General features: G+C 51.0%; 1 protein-coding gene across 1 annotated transcript in view; it reads left to right on the forward strand.

The window, feature by feature from the left end:
* The first annotated feature begins 420 nt into the window (after window positions 1-420).
* The window catches only part of DNAH2 (dynein axonemal heavy chain 2), a 92476-nt gene continuing 76457 nt past the window's right edge, over window positions 421-16439 (forward strand). Inside the window, 4 exon segments of the mRNA XM_032591092.1 lie at window positions 421-490; window positions 2024-2188; window positions 7406-7464; window positions 9173-9343. Of these exon segments, the coding sequence (XP_032446983.1) occupies window positions 2038-2188; window positions 7406-7464; window positions 9173-9343 (381 nt within the window). The 5' untranslated portion in view covers window positions 421-490; window positions 2024-2037.

Below are 16439 nucleotides of genomic sequence, written 5' to 3' on the forward strand. Positions count from 1 at the left end.
AGCGCCTTCTAGAGCGTCCACGAGCCCCGCAGGCGGGACGCCGGGCGCCACCTGCTGGACGCGCTCGGGAGCGCGCCCGCAGACCGGGGCGCGGGGTCGGTGCGGGGGCTCCGCCGGCGCTTTCGCCGTCCCGCGGGAGGGGGGCTCGTGGCCTCAGCCTCGGCCCTTCCAGACTGTCCTCGGGCCGAACCCCGCCTCCTCCGGCCTGCCGGCCACGGTGGCTCTCGCCGGCTCGCCGGGCCCTCTGGCCCCCGCTCCCCGCGGGGCGCACGCGGGCCGGGGCGGGCTGCCGGGCGGCGGAGCGGAGCTGCCCTGCGCCTGCGCCGAGGACGCCGGGCTCGCGGGCACGCGCCCGGGCCGCTCACCCGTCCCTGCCCGTGGTTGCCTTGGCGACGCGTGCAGGCGCGGGCGGGAGCGGGCCTCTCGGGGCAACTTCCCAGACGGAGCGGCCGGTCCGTCGGCCTAGGGAGGACGGGGTCGGCGTAGTGAGGTGTGTGTCGGGGGCGAAGAGGAGGAGGGGAGACGGGGGAAGCTTCGGGGAGAAGGGGCAGCTGTGGGGGAGGGGAGGGCGGCCGTGTCCGGGGAGAAGGGGGCAGGGGAGGTGGAGAAAGGGCAGTTGTGGGGGAGGGGAGAAGAAGGGGCGGTTGGGGTTGAGACGGAGCAGCGTGGGGTGGGGGGGAGGCAGTTGTGACCGTGGGGTGAGGAAGCCCCTGCAAGGGCAGGTTTGTCGACGACAGGCAGCCACTTTGAGGACCTGGCCGCTGGTCCCCTGCGTCCTTCCTGAGTGACGGCGCGAGCCCTCAGGCTGCTGGAGCGGCCCCTCCTGGGGTCCGCCCTGGCGGATCTGGGGGTGAGCCCCTGGGGAGGGTGCTCCCGGCCTCGCCCGCGGACGCCCTCCCCTTCCCCCCCCCCCCCCCACCCCGGGAGACTCCAGCCGCAGGCCGCTTCTCTGGAGGCCCCTGGCTGGGCTGCGGTTGGTTTTATCGATGCGTTGGCCTAACAGAACGCTTCTCCTTGGAGCAAAGCACGCATCCTTCAAGTCTGGAACTCATAACCTGTGACAGGTGACTGTCGGGCTGGAGCCGGAAGGCCCGGCCAATCACACAGTGCCCCTGGGCCGCTGCAAGCCCGCCGCGGACGCCCCTGCTTCCGCCCCAGAGGCCTTCCTCCTGCCCCATTTTCTTCTCCCCCCCCCCCCCCACACAATTGGAAATTCCGTGTCGGGTGACTTTTCTCCTTCCTTCTGCCAGTCTGTTCTCGGCCTTAGGAGTCAAATGAGGTTGGGCTTCACTATGGCCTAGTTCAGGGTTCCTCAGTCAACTATGCGAAGAGATCTTTTCAGCACCCACAAAACGGAGTTCCTCCCCCCCCCCCCCAGCAATGAAAACCTAAAGAGATGTGTTGCAAATACTGTTTCTCTTTTTCTTTATATGTTTTGAGAGACAGCACGTGAGCAAGGGAGGGGCAGAGAGAGAGAGGGAGACGGAGAATCTCAAGCAGGCTCCTTGCTGTCAGCACGGAGCCCGACTCGGGGCTTGAACTCGCTCACGGGAGATCATGACCTGAGTTGGATGCTTAACCCACTGAACCACCCAGGCGACCCGCAAATACTGCGTTTCTTTGTTTAAGGGGGTGGCACATTTTAGCGTGGGTAGGAGGAGAATTTTCCACGTCCCCCCCCCCCCCCCCGCCTTGCTTGGGGTATCGCAGGAGGAAAGGAGGGTTGGAGGAGAATCATCTTGGTTTGCTTGGGTGACTTGATATCATGACAAGGGATGGGGGGACGGCCTTCCCCTCCCCGGGCCTTCTCTCCACCCATGGCCCTGAGGGGTAAAGTGGCTGAAGGTGTGTGTGACCACGCCCGGGTGGTTGATGGAGCAGGGTGAGGTATCCCCAGATATGAGTATGATATGGGGAGGGGGTTCTCAGTTTGTGAATTCAAAAGGGACCGCGTGTACGGAGGGGGGATGGGCTGGGAGGCGTGGATCCGGTTGCGGACCCCCAGCTGCCCGTGTGTCCGCAGGTGTTGCCCACGCCATGTCCAGCAAAGAGAAGCAGAGACTGAGTGGCCAGGGAAGCGCCAGCCGTGGTGCCCGCCAAAGAGCCTCCGAGGCCACCCTGGCCTCGAAGCCTGGGGACGCCGCCCTGCCTCCCCAGCCGGAGTCCGACTCCTTCAAGGAGGAGCTTGGTGGGTATACGCTGGGGAGGAGCTCGGAGGCAGAATGTGTGTCTTCAAAGAGGGTCTGAGGGTTGTGGGGGGGTTGAGTGGAGTGTCAGGCCTGATGCTGGGCTCCTGTCTCTGTGTTTTCCTCCTGGCCAGCCTTGTCCTGTTCTTTCCCTCCTCACAGTACCCCCCCCCCCACCCCCCAACCACCCAGTGACCCCGGAGCTCACTAGCCGGTCCTTTCTTTCTCCTAGCCTCTTCTTCCTCCTCACTTCCAGTGTTCCAGGTTGCTCCGACCACACCGACGAGGGTTTGATCTCTTCCTTTTTCCCATCTTCACCCTGGGTGGCAAAACAAATAATGTTTTTCTTCCATTAAGCCCATCACCATGGAGACTCAGCCTGCTTCGCCGCCCTTTGAATCCTCAGCCTGAGCGCTGCTTTCTCCCATCTGTTCAAGGCTCTTGCGTCTCTGCCTTCATTTTGGCGGAGCCTTGGTAGACTCAGGAGGGTCAGGTTCAGGGCCACACACACAAAAAGAAGCCCCATGTCTAGATTGAGGGAGCAGAGAGTTTAAAGAGGCTGCCTCCTGCGGCTTTGATCTCAGGGACGCCTCTCCTGTGGGTTGGAAGGTTTTTTTTGGTAGCAGTTGCTGTCGCTGGGCCGTGCCTTGGAGCTCTGGCCGGTGTAGATAGGACTGTGAACTAAGTATAGCCCCCACATTTTCCCGCTGCAAGCAGCCTCTCAAGAAGGACAGAAATAGAATCCTCTTTTCATATGAACGGTGGTTAAGCATGGGGGTGGGAGAGAGGTCCAGGGTCCACAGGATACCTAGGATCCAGAGGGTAGAGAGCAGCAAAGTGTTTTGCTCTGAGTTCTCCCAGAAGCATTAAAAATGGACCTAGCTCCTGGAGGCTGGGCGCCTGGACCAGGGATGCGGAGGGAGCGAGAGGCGCAGCGAGGTTCAACCTGGAGACTCCTCCAGTGTGAGAAGGGAAGGAGAGTCTCAGTGAAAGCCTTGACCATCCAATACAAAGAATCCATGACTCCCTTAGCTCCAAGCCTTTTTGTCGTTTGGTGGGGAGCTTCCCGGCTGACCCAGCAGAGGTTCAGAGGAGATGGGGACCTCCACAGCATCCCTGCCACCCATGGTGATCCCTGTACTCTTTGGAGCTGGGGAGGGGATTGAGGTCTGTCCCTGCTGGAGACAGAGGGGCCGGCCACGGTCTGAATGTTTTGTCCCCCTCCCTCCCCCAGTGCATACGTTGAAATCTTAACGCCCGATGTGATGATGTGATGTGATTAGCGGGTAGGGGCTTCGGGAGGTGCTCTGATCAGATCAGGAGGGTGGGACCATCATGGATGGGATAAGTGCCTCGGGAAGGTGGTTCCAGAGAGATCCCTCGCCTCAGTCCTCCATGTGAGGACACGGTGAGAAGTCTGTGACCCAGAGGAAGGGTCTCGGTGCCCATGGTGCATCCTGGTTTAGGACTTGCAGCCCTCAGAAATGGGAGAGAGAAGTTTCCGCTGTTTAGAAGCCACCCAGTCTGTGCTGTTTTTTTTTTTTTTTTTTAATGTTTATTTTTGACACAGAGACAGAGCATGAACGGGGGAGGGTCAGAGAGAGAGGGAGACACAGAATCTGAAACAGGCTCCAGGCTCTGAGCCGTCAGCACAGAGCTGGAGTGGGGCTCGAACTCACGGACCGCGAAATCATGACCTGAGCTGAAGTCGGATGCCTAACCGACTGAGCCACCCGAGCGCCCCCCGTGCTGTTTTGTTATGGCAGATGCAGGGATAAAGGGCCTAAAACACACATTGGTAAAGGTGGGTAAGTGGGCAAACACCTTTTGGAGGTCTCTGTTGACAACCTTTGCTTCCTTAGGCGTTCCTCAATTCCCATTAAGAAAAGGAGGACAGGTTTATAATCCCATATTTGTAGTTTTATTTGTTTGTTCATTTGTTTATTTTGAGAGAGCAGTTGTGCGTGTGTGTGCAACCAAGGAAGGGGCAGAGAGAGAGAGAGGGAGAGAGAATCCCAAGCAGGCTCCGAGCCGAGCAGGTACTCGACTGGGACTCCTCCGGACGCGGGACTCCATCCCGCGTCTGTGAGATCGAGATCCGAGCCGAAATCAAGAGTTGGGTGCTTAACCGACTGAGCCACCCAGCTGCCCCCATATTGTAATTTTAATTATGTATGTATGTGTGTGTTTAATTTTTTTACGTTAAGAAATTTTTTTAATGTTTCTTTTTATTTTTGAGAGAGACAGAGCATGAGCGGGGGAGTAGCGGAGAGATAGGGAGACACAGAATCCGACACAGAATCCGAAGCAGGCTCCAGGCTCTGAGCTGTCAGCACAGAGCCCGACGCGGGGCTCGAGCTCCCGGTCCGCAAGATCATGACCTGCATGGAAGTCAGCCACTTAACTGACCGAGCCACCCAGGCGCCCCCTCAAGCTTGCTAGTTACATTTTTACTGCACGTAGCCATGAACATCATATACCGGTATCATGTCTCATGACTTGGATTTTATATATATAAATTGTGTTGTAGGAGACAAAACCGATATACTCTTTAAGCAATGTTTTTTTTTTTCTTTTTTGAGTTTATTCCTCCACTTGGAGAGTGCATGCGTGCAATCATGAGCGGGTGAGGGGCAGAGAGAGAATCCCAAGCAGGCTCCCTGCTGTCAAAACAGAGCTCTATGTGGGGCTCAATCCTACAAACCCGCGAGATCACGACCTGAGCCGAAATCAAGAGCCAGATGCTTAACTGACTGAGCCACCAGGCGCCCCCCACCCCCCACTTACCCTTGAGGTTGCCTCAGTCTTCTTCCCCTTGGCCTTGGTTCCATCTGGCATCTTGAATGCCTTCAGTTTTCTCAAAGGGCATTAGATTTCTTGGTTACCCGTCTCACCACTGCCAAGCTCCTGGAACCGTCTGTCCCATCTTTTTCATGATTTTCTTTCTTGGCTTCTGTGCCTCAGTCTCCCCTCTTGGGATTCCTTTCTGAAGTCGGAGTGTCCTGTTCCCCAAAGTCTTTTGGCTCCGTCTCATTTGCTGCTTCTTCCTTTCGGCCCATGGCAGGTGGGAGACCCACCGGCTTTACCCGTCTCTTGTGTGAGCAGCAGATCAGGAGGTAGAAACACACCCTCCTGGGTATTCTCGGCGTCCAGAGTGGGTGCGGCAGAAACGAGTGTGCCGACTGAACGGGGCCGGTTTCCGTGGGCCCCAGCTTCTGCATGTGGGAAGAGCAATGGAAGGCCAGAAGCCGAAGGCCTAGAATAATCTTAGTACTGCTTGGCCTTCGTTCCCCTGCCTCCCTCCACTCCTCCACTCCTGCCCTTGTCAGCTTTTTCTTTATTAATTAAAAAAGATTTTTTTAACACTTATTTATTACTGAGAGACAGAGAGACACAGAGCATGAGCAAGGAGGGAAAGGGCAGAGAGAGAGGGAGACACAGAATTCAAAGCAGGCTCCAGGCTCCGAGCTGTCAGCACAGAGCCCGACGTGGGGCTCGAACTCACAAACTGCGAGATCGTGACCTGAGCCGAAGTCGGACGCTTAACCGACTGAGCCACCCAGGTGCCCCCTCGTCAGCTTTTTAAAAGAAAATTGGGACAGAATTCACTTACTATAAAATTCATCCCTTTAAATTTTTTTTCCTAAATGTTTATTTTTGAGAGAGAGAGAGAGACAGGGTGAGCGGGGGATGGGCGGGGAGAGAGGGAGAGAGAGAATCCCAAGCAGTCTCCGCAGTGTCAGTGTGGAACCCGATGCGGGGCTTGAACTCACAGACTGTGAGACCTGAGCCAAAACCAAGAGTCGGACACTTAACTACCTGTGCTACCCAGGCGCCCCCAGACCCTAGTCTTTTGGCAGCCGCTCCCCCTTCCCCTTGCCCCACGGATCCTGATAACCGCTAATCCACTTTCTGTCTGTATGGATTTGCCTGCTGTCCACATTTCACATAAATGGATCCATACAGTATATGGTCTTTTGTGACCGGCTTCTTACACCCAACATCATGTTTCTGAGCTTTGTCCCTGATGTAGCGTGGTACCTGACCTCCGTTCCCTTTCTTCTTTTAATGTTTATTTATTTATTTATTTATTTATTTTTTCAACGTTTATTTATTTTTGGGACAGAGAGAGACAGAGCATGAACGGGGGAGGGGCAGAGAGAGAGGGAGTCACAGAATCGGAAACAGGCTCCAGGCTCCGAGCCATCAGCCCAGAGCCTGACGCGGGGCTCGAACTCACGGACCGCGAGATCGTGACCTGGCTGAAGTCGGACGCTTAACCGACTGCGCCACCCAGGCGCCCCTGTTTATTTATTTTTGAGAGAGAGCGCGTGCGTGCACGCGTGTGCTCATGTGAGTGGGGGAAGGCAGAGAGGGAGAGAGAGAGAATCCCAAGCAGGCTCCATACTGTAAGTGCAGAGCCTGATGGGGGGCTCGATCTCATGAACCATGAGATCATGACCTGAGCCAAGAGCAAGAGTTGGACAGACGCTCAACAGACTGAGCTGCCCCGGCACCCCACCTCCAATTTTTAATGTTTGTTTATTTTTGAGAGAGAGAGAGAGACAGAGCGTGCATAGGGGAGGGGCAGAGAGAGAGGGAGACACAGAATCCGAAGCAGGTTCCGGGCTCTGAGCTGTCAGCGCAGAGCCCGACGCGGGGCTGGAACTCACGGACCATGAGATGGTGACCTGAGCTGAAGCCGGACGCTCAACCGACCGAGCCGCCCAGGCGCCCCACCTCCGATCCTTTTTTATGGCCGAACAATATTCCACCGCAATTTTGTTTATCTGGTCACTCGTTGATGGGCACTTGAGTTGTTTCCACCTTTTGGCTGTCGTGAGTAGTGTTGTTGTGACCGTGGGTGTGCAGGCATCTGTTCGAGTCCCCGCTTCGTTCTCTTGGGGATATACCCGGGGATGGAAGTGCTGGGCGGCGTGGTGACTGTGTTTAAGGAACGCCCTCATTTTTGAATTTTTTTTTTAACGTTTATTTTTGAGACAGAGAGAGACAGAGCACGAACGGGAGAGGGTCAGAGAGAGGGAGACACAGAATCCGAAACAGGCTCCAGGCTCTGAGCTGTCAGCCCAGAGCCTGACGCGGGGCTCGAACTCACGGACCGCGAGATCGTGACCTGAGCCGAAGTCGGCCGCTTAACCGACTGAGCCGCCCAGGCGCCCCATGGAACGCCCTCATTTTTGAATTTTTGTTCTTCCCAGAGCCAACATCGGAGGAGCCCGAGGCACAGAAAGAATTGCCGAAGCCTGAGGCGGATGTGGTAAGTTAGGGATTTCCCTGAGCCAACTCTTCCTCCCCGGGAGCCAGCCAGTCCGAGGGTTAGCTGTAAAATGGAGGACGAGGCGTTCTCTCCAGTCTGTCGCTGGCGTCTACTCCCTCTCCACTGGGAGCCTGCTTGCCACAGATCCAGCTCGCTGAGTCACGAGAAAGTTCTCCGTGCCCCGCACCCCTCCAGAGGGACGGGGCTTTGCGCGAGGGACAGGGCTCTTCACTTTCCCTTCCTTGTGTCCCCGCCTTTTTTTGTTTGTTGAGTTTTCAAATGTCTTTAATTTTTATTTTTCAGTGTTTGTTTATCAGAGAGAGAGGGACAGAGGGTGGGAGAGAGCGAGGGAGACACAGGTTCCGAAGCAGGCTTCAGGCTCCGAGCTGTCAGCACAGAGCCCGATGCGGGGCTTGAACTCGTGAACTATGAGATCGTGACCTGAGCTGACGTCAGATGCTCAACCGACTGAGCCACCCAGGCGCCCCGCCCCTTGTCTCCCCCGCCTTGAATCAAACCGGGACAGGCTCACCGCGTAAGGCCCAGCTGTGCTCGCTGTGGCTTCGTGCCAAGAACAAGAACTCTCCGGGCCCGGGTGTTAGCAGCCGAGCACTGTGTGCTATATCCGTGCTATTTTTATTTGTACTTCTTTGATTTCAAGTGACACTGAACGGTTTTTTCATATTTTCAGTTTCTCTTTTTGCGACACGACACGTCCGTTTGTGTCTGTTTATTTACTGGGGTGGTTGCGTTTTCCTCGTTGGTCCACCCTTGGCTCTACATGGGAGACATTTTAGAGCATGAAGTTTTCTCGACTTGGAAACTTCAGGTGAAGGAGATTCCTCCTCATCTTCCAGGAGCACTGGGAGAAGGACAGGGTGACTCCTTGCGTTTGTCCTCATGTCTTCCGGTTCCTTTATTTAGAGGAGTTCTCCAGACTTTTTTTTTTTTCTAGTCACCACTTACAATTTTTTTGCCGTCTAACTCGTGCGTTCTTCGGTGTTTCCCAGTCTTGTCTCTTCCCCTTCGTTCTCCCTCTCTGCTAATGCTAGTTTGCTTTTTTTTTTTTTTTAAGTTTATTTACTTTGAAAGAGAGAGAGACAGAGAATGCACTCACAGGAGGGGCAGAGAAAAAGGGAGAGACAGAGACAGGGTGGAGCCTGACTTGGGGCTCGAACCCACAAACCATAAGATGATGAACTGAGCCGAAATCAAGAGTCAGACACTTAACCGACTGAGCTGCCCAGGCGCCCCTGCCAGTTGGCTTTGCCTTGACGTCTCCCGTCCGGTGTCCCGGGCCGGCTGCACCCTTCTCCTTTTTCCAGCTCATCATCTTGGAGCCTGATTGCCTGCTTTAGGCTCATATCCTACAGGGTCCCTTGATTGAGTTTTACTCCGAGGTCGAGGATTGCTGGGCGAGGTGTCTTTGCAACCACAGGCATAAAGGAGATATCTTGGGAAGATCGTGTCCCCCATTTTCCTCTGTGGTCCGTTCTAGTTTCACTCGGCGAAGCGAGGGAATCTCACTGTCTGCTTTCTTCAGAAGCTTGAAACCTGTCATTCAGCTTATCTGCAACCTTCCCTTCACCATCCTGGACCCGTCAGGCTTCTCGCCTCATGTCCTATGTCGCCACGTGCGCTTGTGAATGGGGGAAAGGACGCCTCCTGACGGCTGTACCTGCTTCGACCCTCTGCTCCCCTCCCGTAGAATCCCCTTTTCCTGTCCCGAGCCGTGCTGACAGGACTGGCGGGTGCGGAATGGACAGCGGAGCACGATGCCGTCCTGGAACACTTTGCCCGGGACCCTTCGGAACCCATCCTCACCATCTTCATCGACCCCTGTGTGGGGCTGACGCTGGAGCTGGGCATGCCTGTACAGGTGGGTGCTCGGCTCTCCCGGACCCCGAGGTGGTCGGCCAGGGAGCTGAGGGTTTGCGTCCCTCCATCATCTGAGTCTTACCTCCTGTGCCCAAGGTGTGTTGAGCCTCGTGGTGGGTCCGCTTGACGGTGGAATACAGAGGCATGAGGCAGGGTTTTGCTTTCGGCGATCTCGTGGTCTGGTGGGGGAGACAGACGTATAGAAACTATTCACAATGTGTTAGGATGCACGGGCGGAGCTTAATAGGAACTTTATGGGGACAGTACGGCCAGTGGGATGCTGGCAAGGCCTGGCGACAGAGGTGACATTCGAGCTGGAAAAGAAAGGTAAGTCCGATTTCATCGCATCCGGGTGAGAGCTGTGTCGGCAGAGAACGCTTTATGGGCAAAGAAAAGAGCTGTGGGAGGCGATCCTGAAAAGGCGGGCTGGGGTCACTTCGCGGAGGGCCTTGTGTTTATGCTGGAGAATTTGGCCTCCCTCCCGGAGGGAACTAGCACAGCCTTTCGTGGATTAGAGAGAGAACGCTTTCAACCGTGTGGAAGACACACGGGCGAGGGGTAAGCCACGGGTAGGGAGACGGTTAAAAGACGGCTAGAGTAGAACGTTAGTGGTGGAATCTGGGCATTGCTGTAAACCTCTTGTAACTTTTCTATATGTTCGAAGCCTTTGAAATAAAGTGTTGGAAAAGAGAAAGGCCTTTGCTTTGCTTTTATTGGCAGCACGTACACAAAACGATAACGATAATGGAGGTGAACATGGCCGTGCGCCGTGACACAATTTGGGAAATGTTCCAGATCAAACAAAAGCAAAAATAGCTTGCGGCTTTTTCCTGTACGTTGGCGTCAGGCAGCTACAAAACATCATGGAAAAAAAAAAAAAAGATCTCATTCGTAAAAGGAAGAAGAGTTTGCCAAAAATGTGTAGGATTTATATGAAAGAAAGCAAGTTTGTTGCAGGCCATGAAACCATGAGAGAAGATTTGACTGGATAGCCATATCCTGTTTCTGGGTGGGAATCTTAATATTATAAAGATCCTTTATCTAAAAAGAAATGTACCATTTTAATGCAACTCCCATCACAGTGCCAAAGTCCCTAAACCCCTTACGTGAAGATTTAAAAATACATCCAGTCGGGACGCCTGGGTGGCTCAGTCGGTTGGGCATCCGACTTCAGCTCAGGTCATGCTCTCCTGGATCATGAGCTCGAGCCCCGCGTCGGGCTCTGTGCTGGCAGCTCGGAGCCTGGAGCCTGCTTGGGATTCTGTGTCTCCCTCTCTCTGCCCCTTCCCCCGCTCATGTTCTGTCTGTCTCTCAAAAATAAACATTAAAAAATATCTATCCAGAAATATGCATGAAGAAGGAAAGCAATGTAGGAGAGTTGCGAATACGAAAACCTCTTCTAATTAAACTGAGGTAATTACAACAGAGCTGTACTGGGACAGGAATATACGTTGATATGCAACATTAAAGACACCAAGTACAGACGCATATATGTAAGCATTTTCTCTAAAAATTGCATTTAAAATCTGTGGGGAAGAACAGATCCTTCGGTGAATAGAATTGGGAAATATAGAAAAGTTTTCCGTTAAAAATCTAATCAGCTGGGGAGAGCAGGGGGAAACAGGCAGATGTTGGTCAGAGGGCACAAGGAGATCAAAAGCAGAGGCCACAAAGCAAAAATACACACACGGGACTACATCAAATCCAAAAGCTTCTGCACAGCAAAGCTTCTTCCATCAACAAAATGAAAAGGCAAACCTAAGGATTGGGAGAAAATACGTGTAAATCGTCTATCTGATAAAAGGTTAATATCCAAAGTATATAAAGAACTCCTACAATCCAATAGCAAAAAGAACAGCCCGATCAAAAAATGAGCAGAGGGATCGAAGAGACATTTTTCCAAAGAAGACCTACAAATGGCCAACGGGTGTTTGAAAAGGTGCCTCCATATCATCAATGGGAGAAATGCAAGTGAAAATCGCAGCGAGGTATCAGATACCACCTGACACTTGTCAGAATGGCCATCGTCAAATAGACTCCCAGGAGACAACAAACGTTGGTGAAGATGTGCAGGAGAGGGAACCCTCGTGCCCTGTTAGTGGGAATGTAAGTTGGTGCAGTCGCTCTGGAGAATGGGATGGACGTTCCTCAGAAAATTAAAAACAGAACTGCCCGATGATCTGGCAATCCAGTTGTGGGTATCCATCCAAAGGAAATGAAATCGCTGTCTCAAAAAGATACCTGTACCCCACGTTCGTTGCAGCATTATTTATAATAGCCAAGCTATGGGAGCAGCCTAAGTGTCCACCGATGGATGGATGGATAAAGAAAGTTCCATGTACACACGATGGAACAGTATTCAGCAGTGAGAAAGAAAAGAAGCCCGGGGCGCCTGGGTGGCTCAGTTGGTTAAGCAGTGGGCTCTTGATTTAGGCTCAGGTCATGATCTTGTGGTTCATCAGGCTCCACACCGACAGTGCGTGGAGATGGTCTCTGATTCTCAGTTTTTTTCTCCTAAAAAAGTGAAAAACAGAAAGAAAGAAAAGAGAATCTTGCTACTTGCAATATCCTGGATGGAACTTGAGGGCATTATGCTGAAATAAGTCAGAGAAACATAAATACTGTATGATCTCACTCATGTGTGGAATCTAGGGGGGAAAAACCCCAAACTCACAGAAACAGAACAGATTGGCGGTTGCTAGAGTGAGGGGGTGGGCAGGTAGGGGAAATGGTTGAAGGTGGTCAAAAGATACAAACCTCCAGTTTTAAGAGAAATCAGTTCTGGTGATATAATGTACAACACGGTGACTATCGTTAGCAATAGCATGTATTTGAAAGTTGCTAAGGGAGTAGATCTTAAAAAGTTCTCAAGATGAGACGGAAAAAATTGTAAGTGCGTGAGGTGATGGATGTTAACTAAACTTACCGTGATCATCACTTTACATATATCAAATCACGTTGTACACATTAAACTAACAGTGTTATCGGTCAGTTATATCTCAATACAACTGGAGGGAAAGGGTACAGTTTCATTTATGCAAGGTGAATGGTTCTGGAGATCTATTAGCGTGGTAACCACAGTTACCATGTGTGTGCACCTGCAGTTTGCTAAGAGGGTACGTCTTCAGTGTTCTCACCGCACACACACATGCACACGAGAAGAAAAAGAAAAAAAACGGTACCTAATGAGATAGTGGATATATTCATTCGGTTGATTATGGTGATGATTTCACAGTGTATACATATATCAAAGCATCAGGTTGTATACCCTAAATCTATACATTTTTATTTGTCAATTATGCCTCAAGAAAGAGAAAATTTATTTGGTATGCTGAAATACATTCTAAACGAGATTACAGCCTTAGTTGTATGCTTCTGGGTCAAGATGGCCAATTGGACTTCCTTAAAGAATTATTACTCTTGGGGTGCCTGGGTGGCTCAGTTGCTTAAGCGTCCGACTTTGACTCAGGTCATGATCTCACAAGTGTGTGAGTTCAGGCCCCGCGTCGGGCTCTGTGCTGACAGCTCAGAGCCTGGAGCCTGGTTCAGATTCTGCGTCTCCCCCCTCTCATGCTCTGTCTCTCTCTTTCAAAAATAAATAAACATTAAAAAAATTTTTAAAAGAATTATTACTCTAGATAAAAGGAGCAAAAGGGAAAACCAGAAAAAAAATATAAACAACACCCAAGAGTAAAGAAGGAAAGAAGCATAATCCAATCTAAGAAACTTGATGAAGTGGGGACCAATGAAAGGTCTGTGCTCTGAGTGACAGAAATGTTCTTCCCAGGGGAATGGTGGACCCCCAGCAAGATGGGACCCTCAGGGCATGTAACAAAACCTGAAAAGGAAGAAAGCGCCCAGGTATTTCCTCAGAGATTTTACGTTCTTTTGAAATTAGCCTGAACCACCCGCCCATCCCCTCATGCTATCCTCTTAGGCTGGCGAAGAGGGACTAAAACATAAAATACGCGATCCTTCCACTTGGAGGGGGAAAAGAAACACGGTTCTCCCAGCAGGACATCAAGGAGTCACCCACAGTCTGTTAGAGCAGAAAAGACGGGGTCACAGAAACTGCTCACGCATGTGGAAGGTGGAGAGGAATTGCGTGGCAACCGCAGGCATGTCACATCCAGGGGACACAAATGGAACAAAGCAGACACAGGAGGAAAAGAGCCAAGCAGAAGGAAATTCCTCACAACAGAATTTGTGCTAGGAACAAACCTAACAAGAGCGTGAATTCAATTTTTAAAAAGCTGGGAGGTGAAATGATGCAACATGGGAAATACATAAAATGGAGATGGCAAATTTTAGGAAATGAACATAGCAGCATGTGACAAAACCCAGTAGGTTAGAAACAGCGAGGGACTGACGAGCGATCGCTGCAGACCCGAGTTGCCAGGGAAGAGAGGCTCGAGATCATCATAGTGCACGAGGAAGAGAAAGCCAATGACGACACGATTAAAGGAAAGTTAATAAGATAGGTGATCTAATATAGAGTGCCAACGAATGAGACAATAGAAATTTAAAGATAAAGCACAAAAGAATTTCCTTGCCCTGCAGAAGGAACTGAATCTGGGAATTGGCAGAGCATACTTTTCTTCCACAAAATTTGTTACACGATGTTTAATGTCAACACACATCTTAGGTAAGCTACTGAACTCCAAGGGAATTAATTCTTTGGGAACATCGCCTATGCGGTATTGCTGCCAAGAAGATTTAACCTACATCTAATACTGAGGAAACAATCAGATAAATCCAAGTTAAGGGACATTTTGGAAAACAACTGGCCTGGACTGTTAGAAAGATCAATGCCATGGAAGAAAGAAAAAGACAGGGGTGGTGGTGGGGGGGGGCTGGCGTCTGGGTGGCTCAGGTCGGCTCAGATCATGGTCTCACGGTTCGTGAGTTTGAGCCCCACGTTGGGCTCTGCGCTGGTGGCACTGAGCCTGCTTGGTATTCTCTCCCTCTCTCTCTCTCTCTGCCCCTTCCCCATCTGCACTCTCTCTCAAAATAAGTAAATAAACTAAAAAGAAAAAGAAAAAAAAGGAAAAGACTGGAGAACCATGTGGAATGCAAGGAAACTGAGGAGACACGGCTGTGTGTGATCCTGGATTGGATCCTGGGTGGCAAAGAACAGCCGTATGTGACGTTATTTGGACCACTGGGGAAAATTGAATATGGATTGTGTATTATATCAAGTATTGTATGAAGTTCAGTCTTCTGAGTGTGTGATAATTATGGTGTTGGATGTGTTGGGGAATATCCTTTTTTCAGAGCTATATGCCAAAGTATTTAAGGGCGCCCTATCACGATGTCTACTGCTAACTCTCAAATGGCTCAGCTGGGAGAGGGAGCGAGCAAGAGGGTTCCCTCAGGCACAGATGTTGACAATGATGAATCTAGATGGAGGGTGTGCTGTTCATTGGATTTTTCTTGCAATTTCTCTATGAGTTGGAATTATTTAAAACACAAAAATTTGGGAAAAAATGACTTAGCCCTCGCCAAAAAACAAATAGTCTGCCACAAGGAAACATTAGGCTGGTTGCCCACTTCTCTGATCACCAGGAAGAACACACTCAGAGTTCTCTCGGAAGGACAGTGTGCCCCAAGGGTATTATACCCAGCCGAGATGGTCAAATACAATGGCAACAAAGAAGTGGTCATTTTCAATCTTGAAAGAACCCTACTTAAAAAAATGTATATTTATCATCAGTGGAAATCTATTCCATTAAGAAATGAACCAAATAGGGGCTCCTGGCTGGCTCACTCAGTGGAGCGTGAGACTCTTGATCTGGGGTCATGAGTTTGAGCCCCACGTTGGGTGTAGAGATTACTCAAAAATAAAATCTTAAAAAAAAAAAGAAAAGAAATAAATGAACCAAATAAAGAACTCAGGAATAAAGAATCTAGGAACGTTCAATTCATTTAAATAAAAATTAATACTAGGGGTGCCTGGGTGGCTTAGTTGGTTAAGCATCCAACTCTTGACATTCAACTGACAGCCACCCAGGTGCCGAAAGATTTTATGTTTTTATTTATTTAATTTTTATTTATTTATTTTGGGGGGGGAGGGAGGGGCAGAGAGAGAGAGAGAGGGAGAGAGAGAGACTCCCAAGCAGGTTCAGCACTGTCAATGCAGAGCCCAACGCAGGGCTCGATCCCATGAACCTTGAGATCATCACCTGAACCAAAATCAAGAGCCAGACGCTTAACTGACCAAGCCACCCAGGTGCCTCAAAGATATTTTATTTTATTTTATTAAAAAAATTTTAATGTTTATTTGTGAGAGAGAGACAGTGTGAGCAGGGGAGGGGCAGAGAGAGAGAGAGAGACACAGAATCGGAAACAGGCTCCAGGCTCCAGGCTCCCAGCTGTCAGCACAGAGCCCGACGTGGGGCTCGAACTGACAAACTGCGAGATCATGACCCGAGCCGAAGTCGGACGCTCAACTGACTGAGCCACCCAGGCACCCCAAAGATATTTTTAAGTGATCTCTATGCCCCAGATGGAGCTCAAACTCACAACCCCAGGTCCAAGAGTCACATGCTCTATTGACTGAGCCAGCCAGGGGCTCCTCCCCCGCCTTTTAAAAAGTTTTTATTTTAATCGCTCTGTGCTCAGTATGGCAAGTGCTCTCCTTAATTCCTGTCACCTCTTACACCCATCTTCCCGCCCACCTCCCCTCTGGAAAGTATCAGTTTCTTCCCTATAGTTTAAAGTCTGTTTCTTTTCTCTCTCTTTTTTTTAAGTTTATTTATTTATTCTAGTACTCTCTACATCCAACGTGGGGCTCGAACTCACAACCCCAAGATCAAGAGTTGCATGCACTCTCACTCATACATACCACACTTACACCACACACACAGGCAAACCACACATATCCTAGAATCACGCCAATGCGCACCGCACACGTACTGCACAATATACCACACACACTCACTAATCTTAACACGTACACACCAGTAATACAGCACACAAAAGCCAGCTGAGCCAGCCAGTCACCCCGAGTCTGGTTCTTGGTTTGCTCCTGTTTCTCCTTTCCCCCTTTGCTCGTTTTATTTCTTGACTACTACACAGGAGGGAAATCATATGGTATT

Source organism: Lynx canadensis, chromosome E1 (genome assembly GCF_007474595.2).
Source record: "Lynx canadensis isolate LIC74 chromosome E1, mLynCan4.pri.v2, whole genome shotgun sequence".
In the NCBI taxonomy this organism is placed as follows: domain Eukaryota; kingdom Metazoa; phylum Chordata; class Mammalia; order Carnivora; family Felidae; genus Lynx; species Lynx canadensis.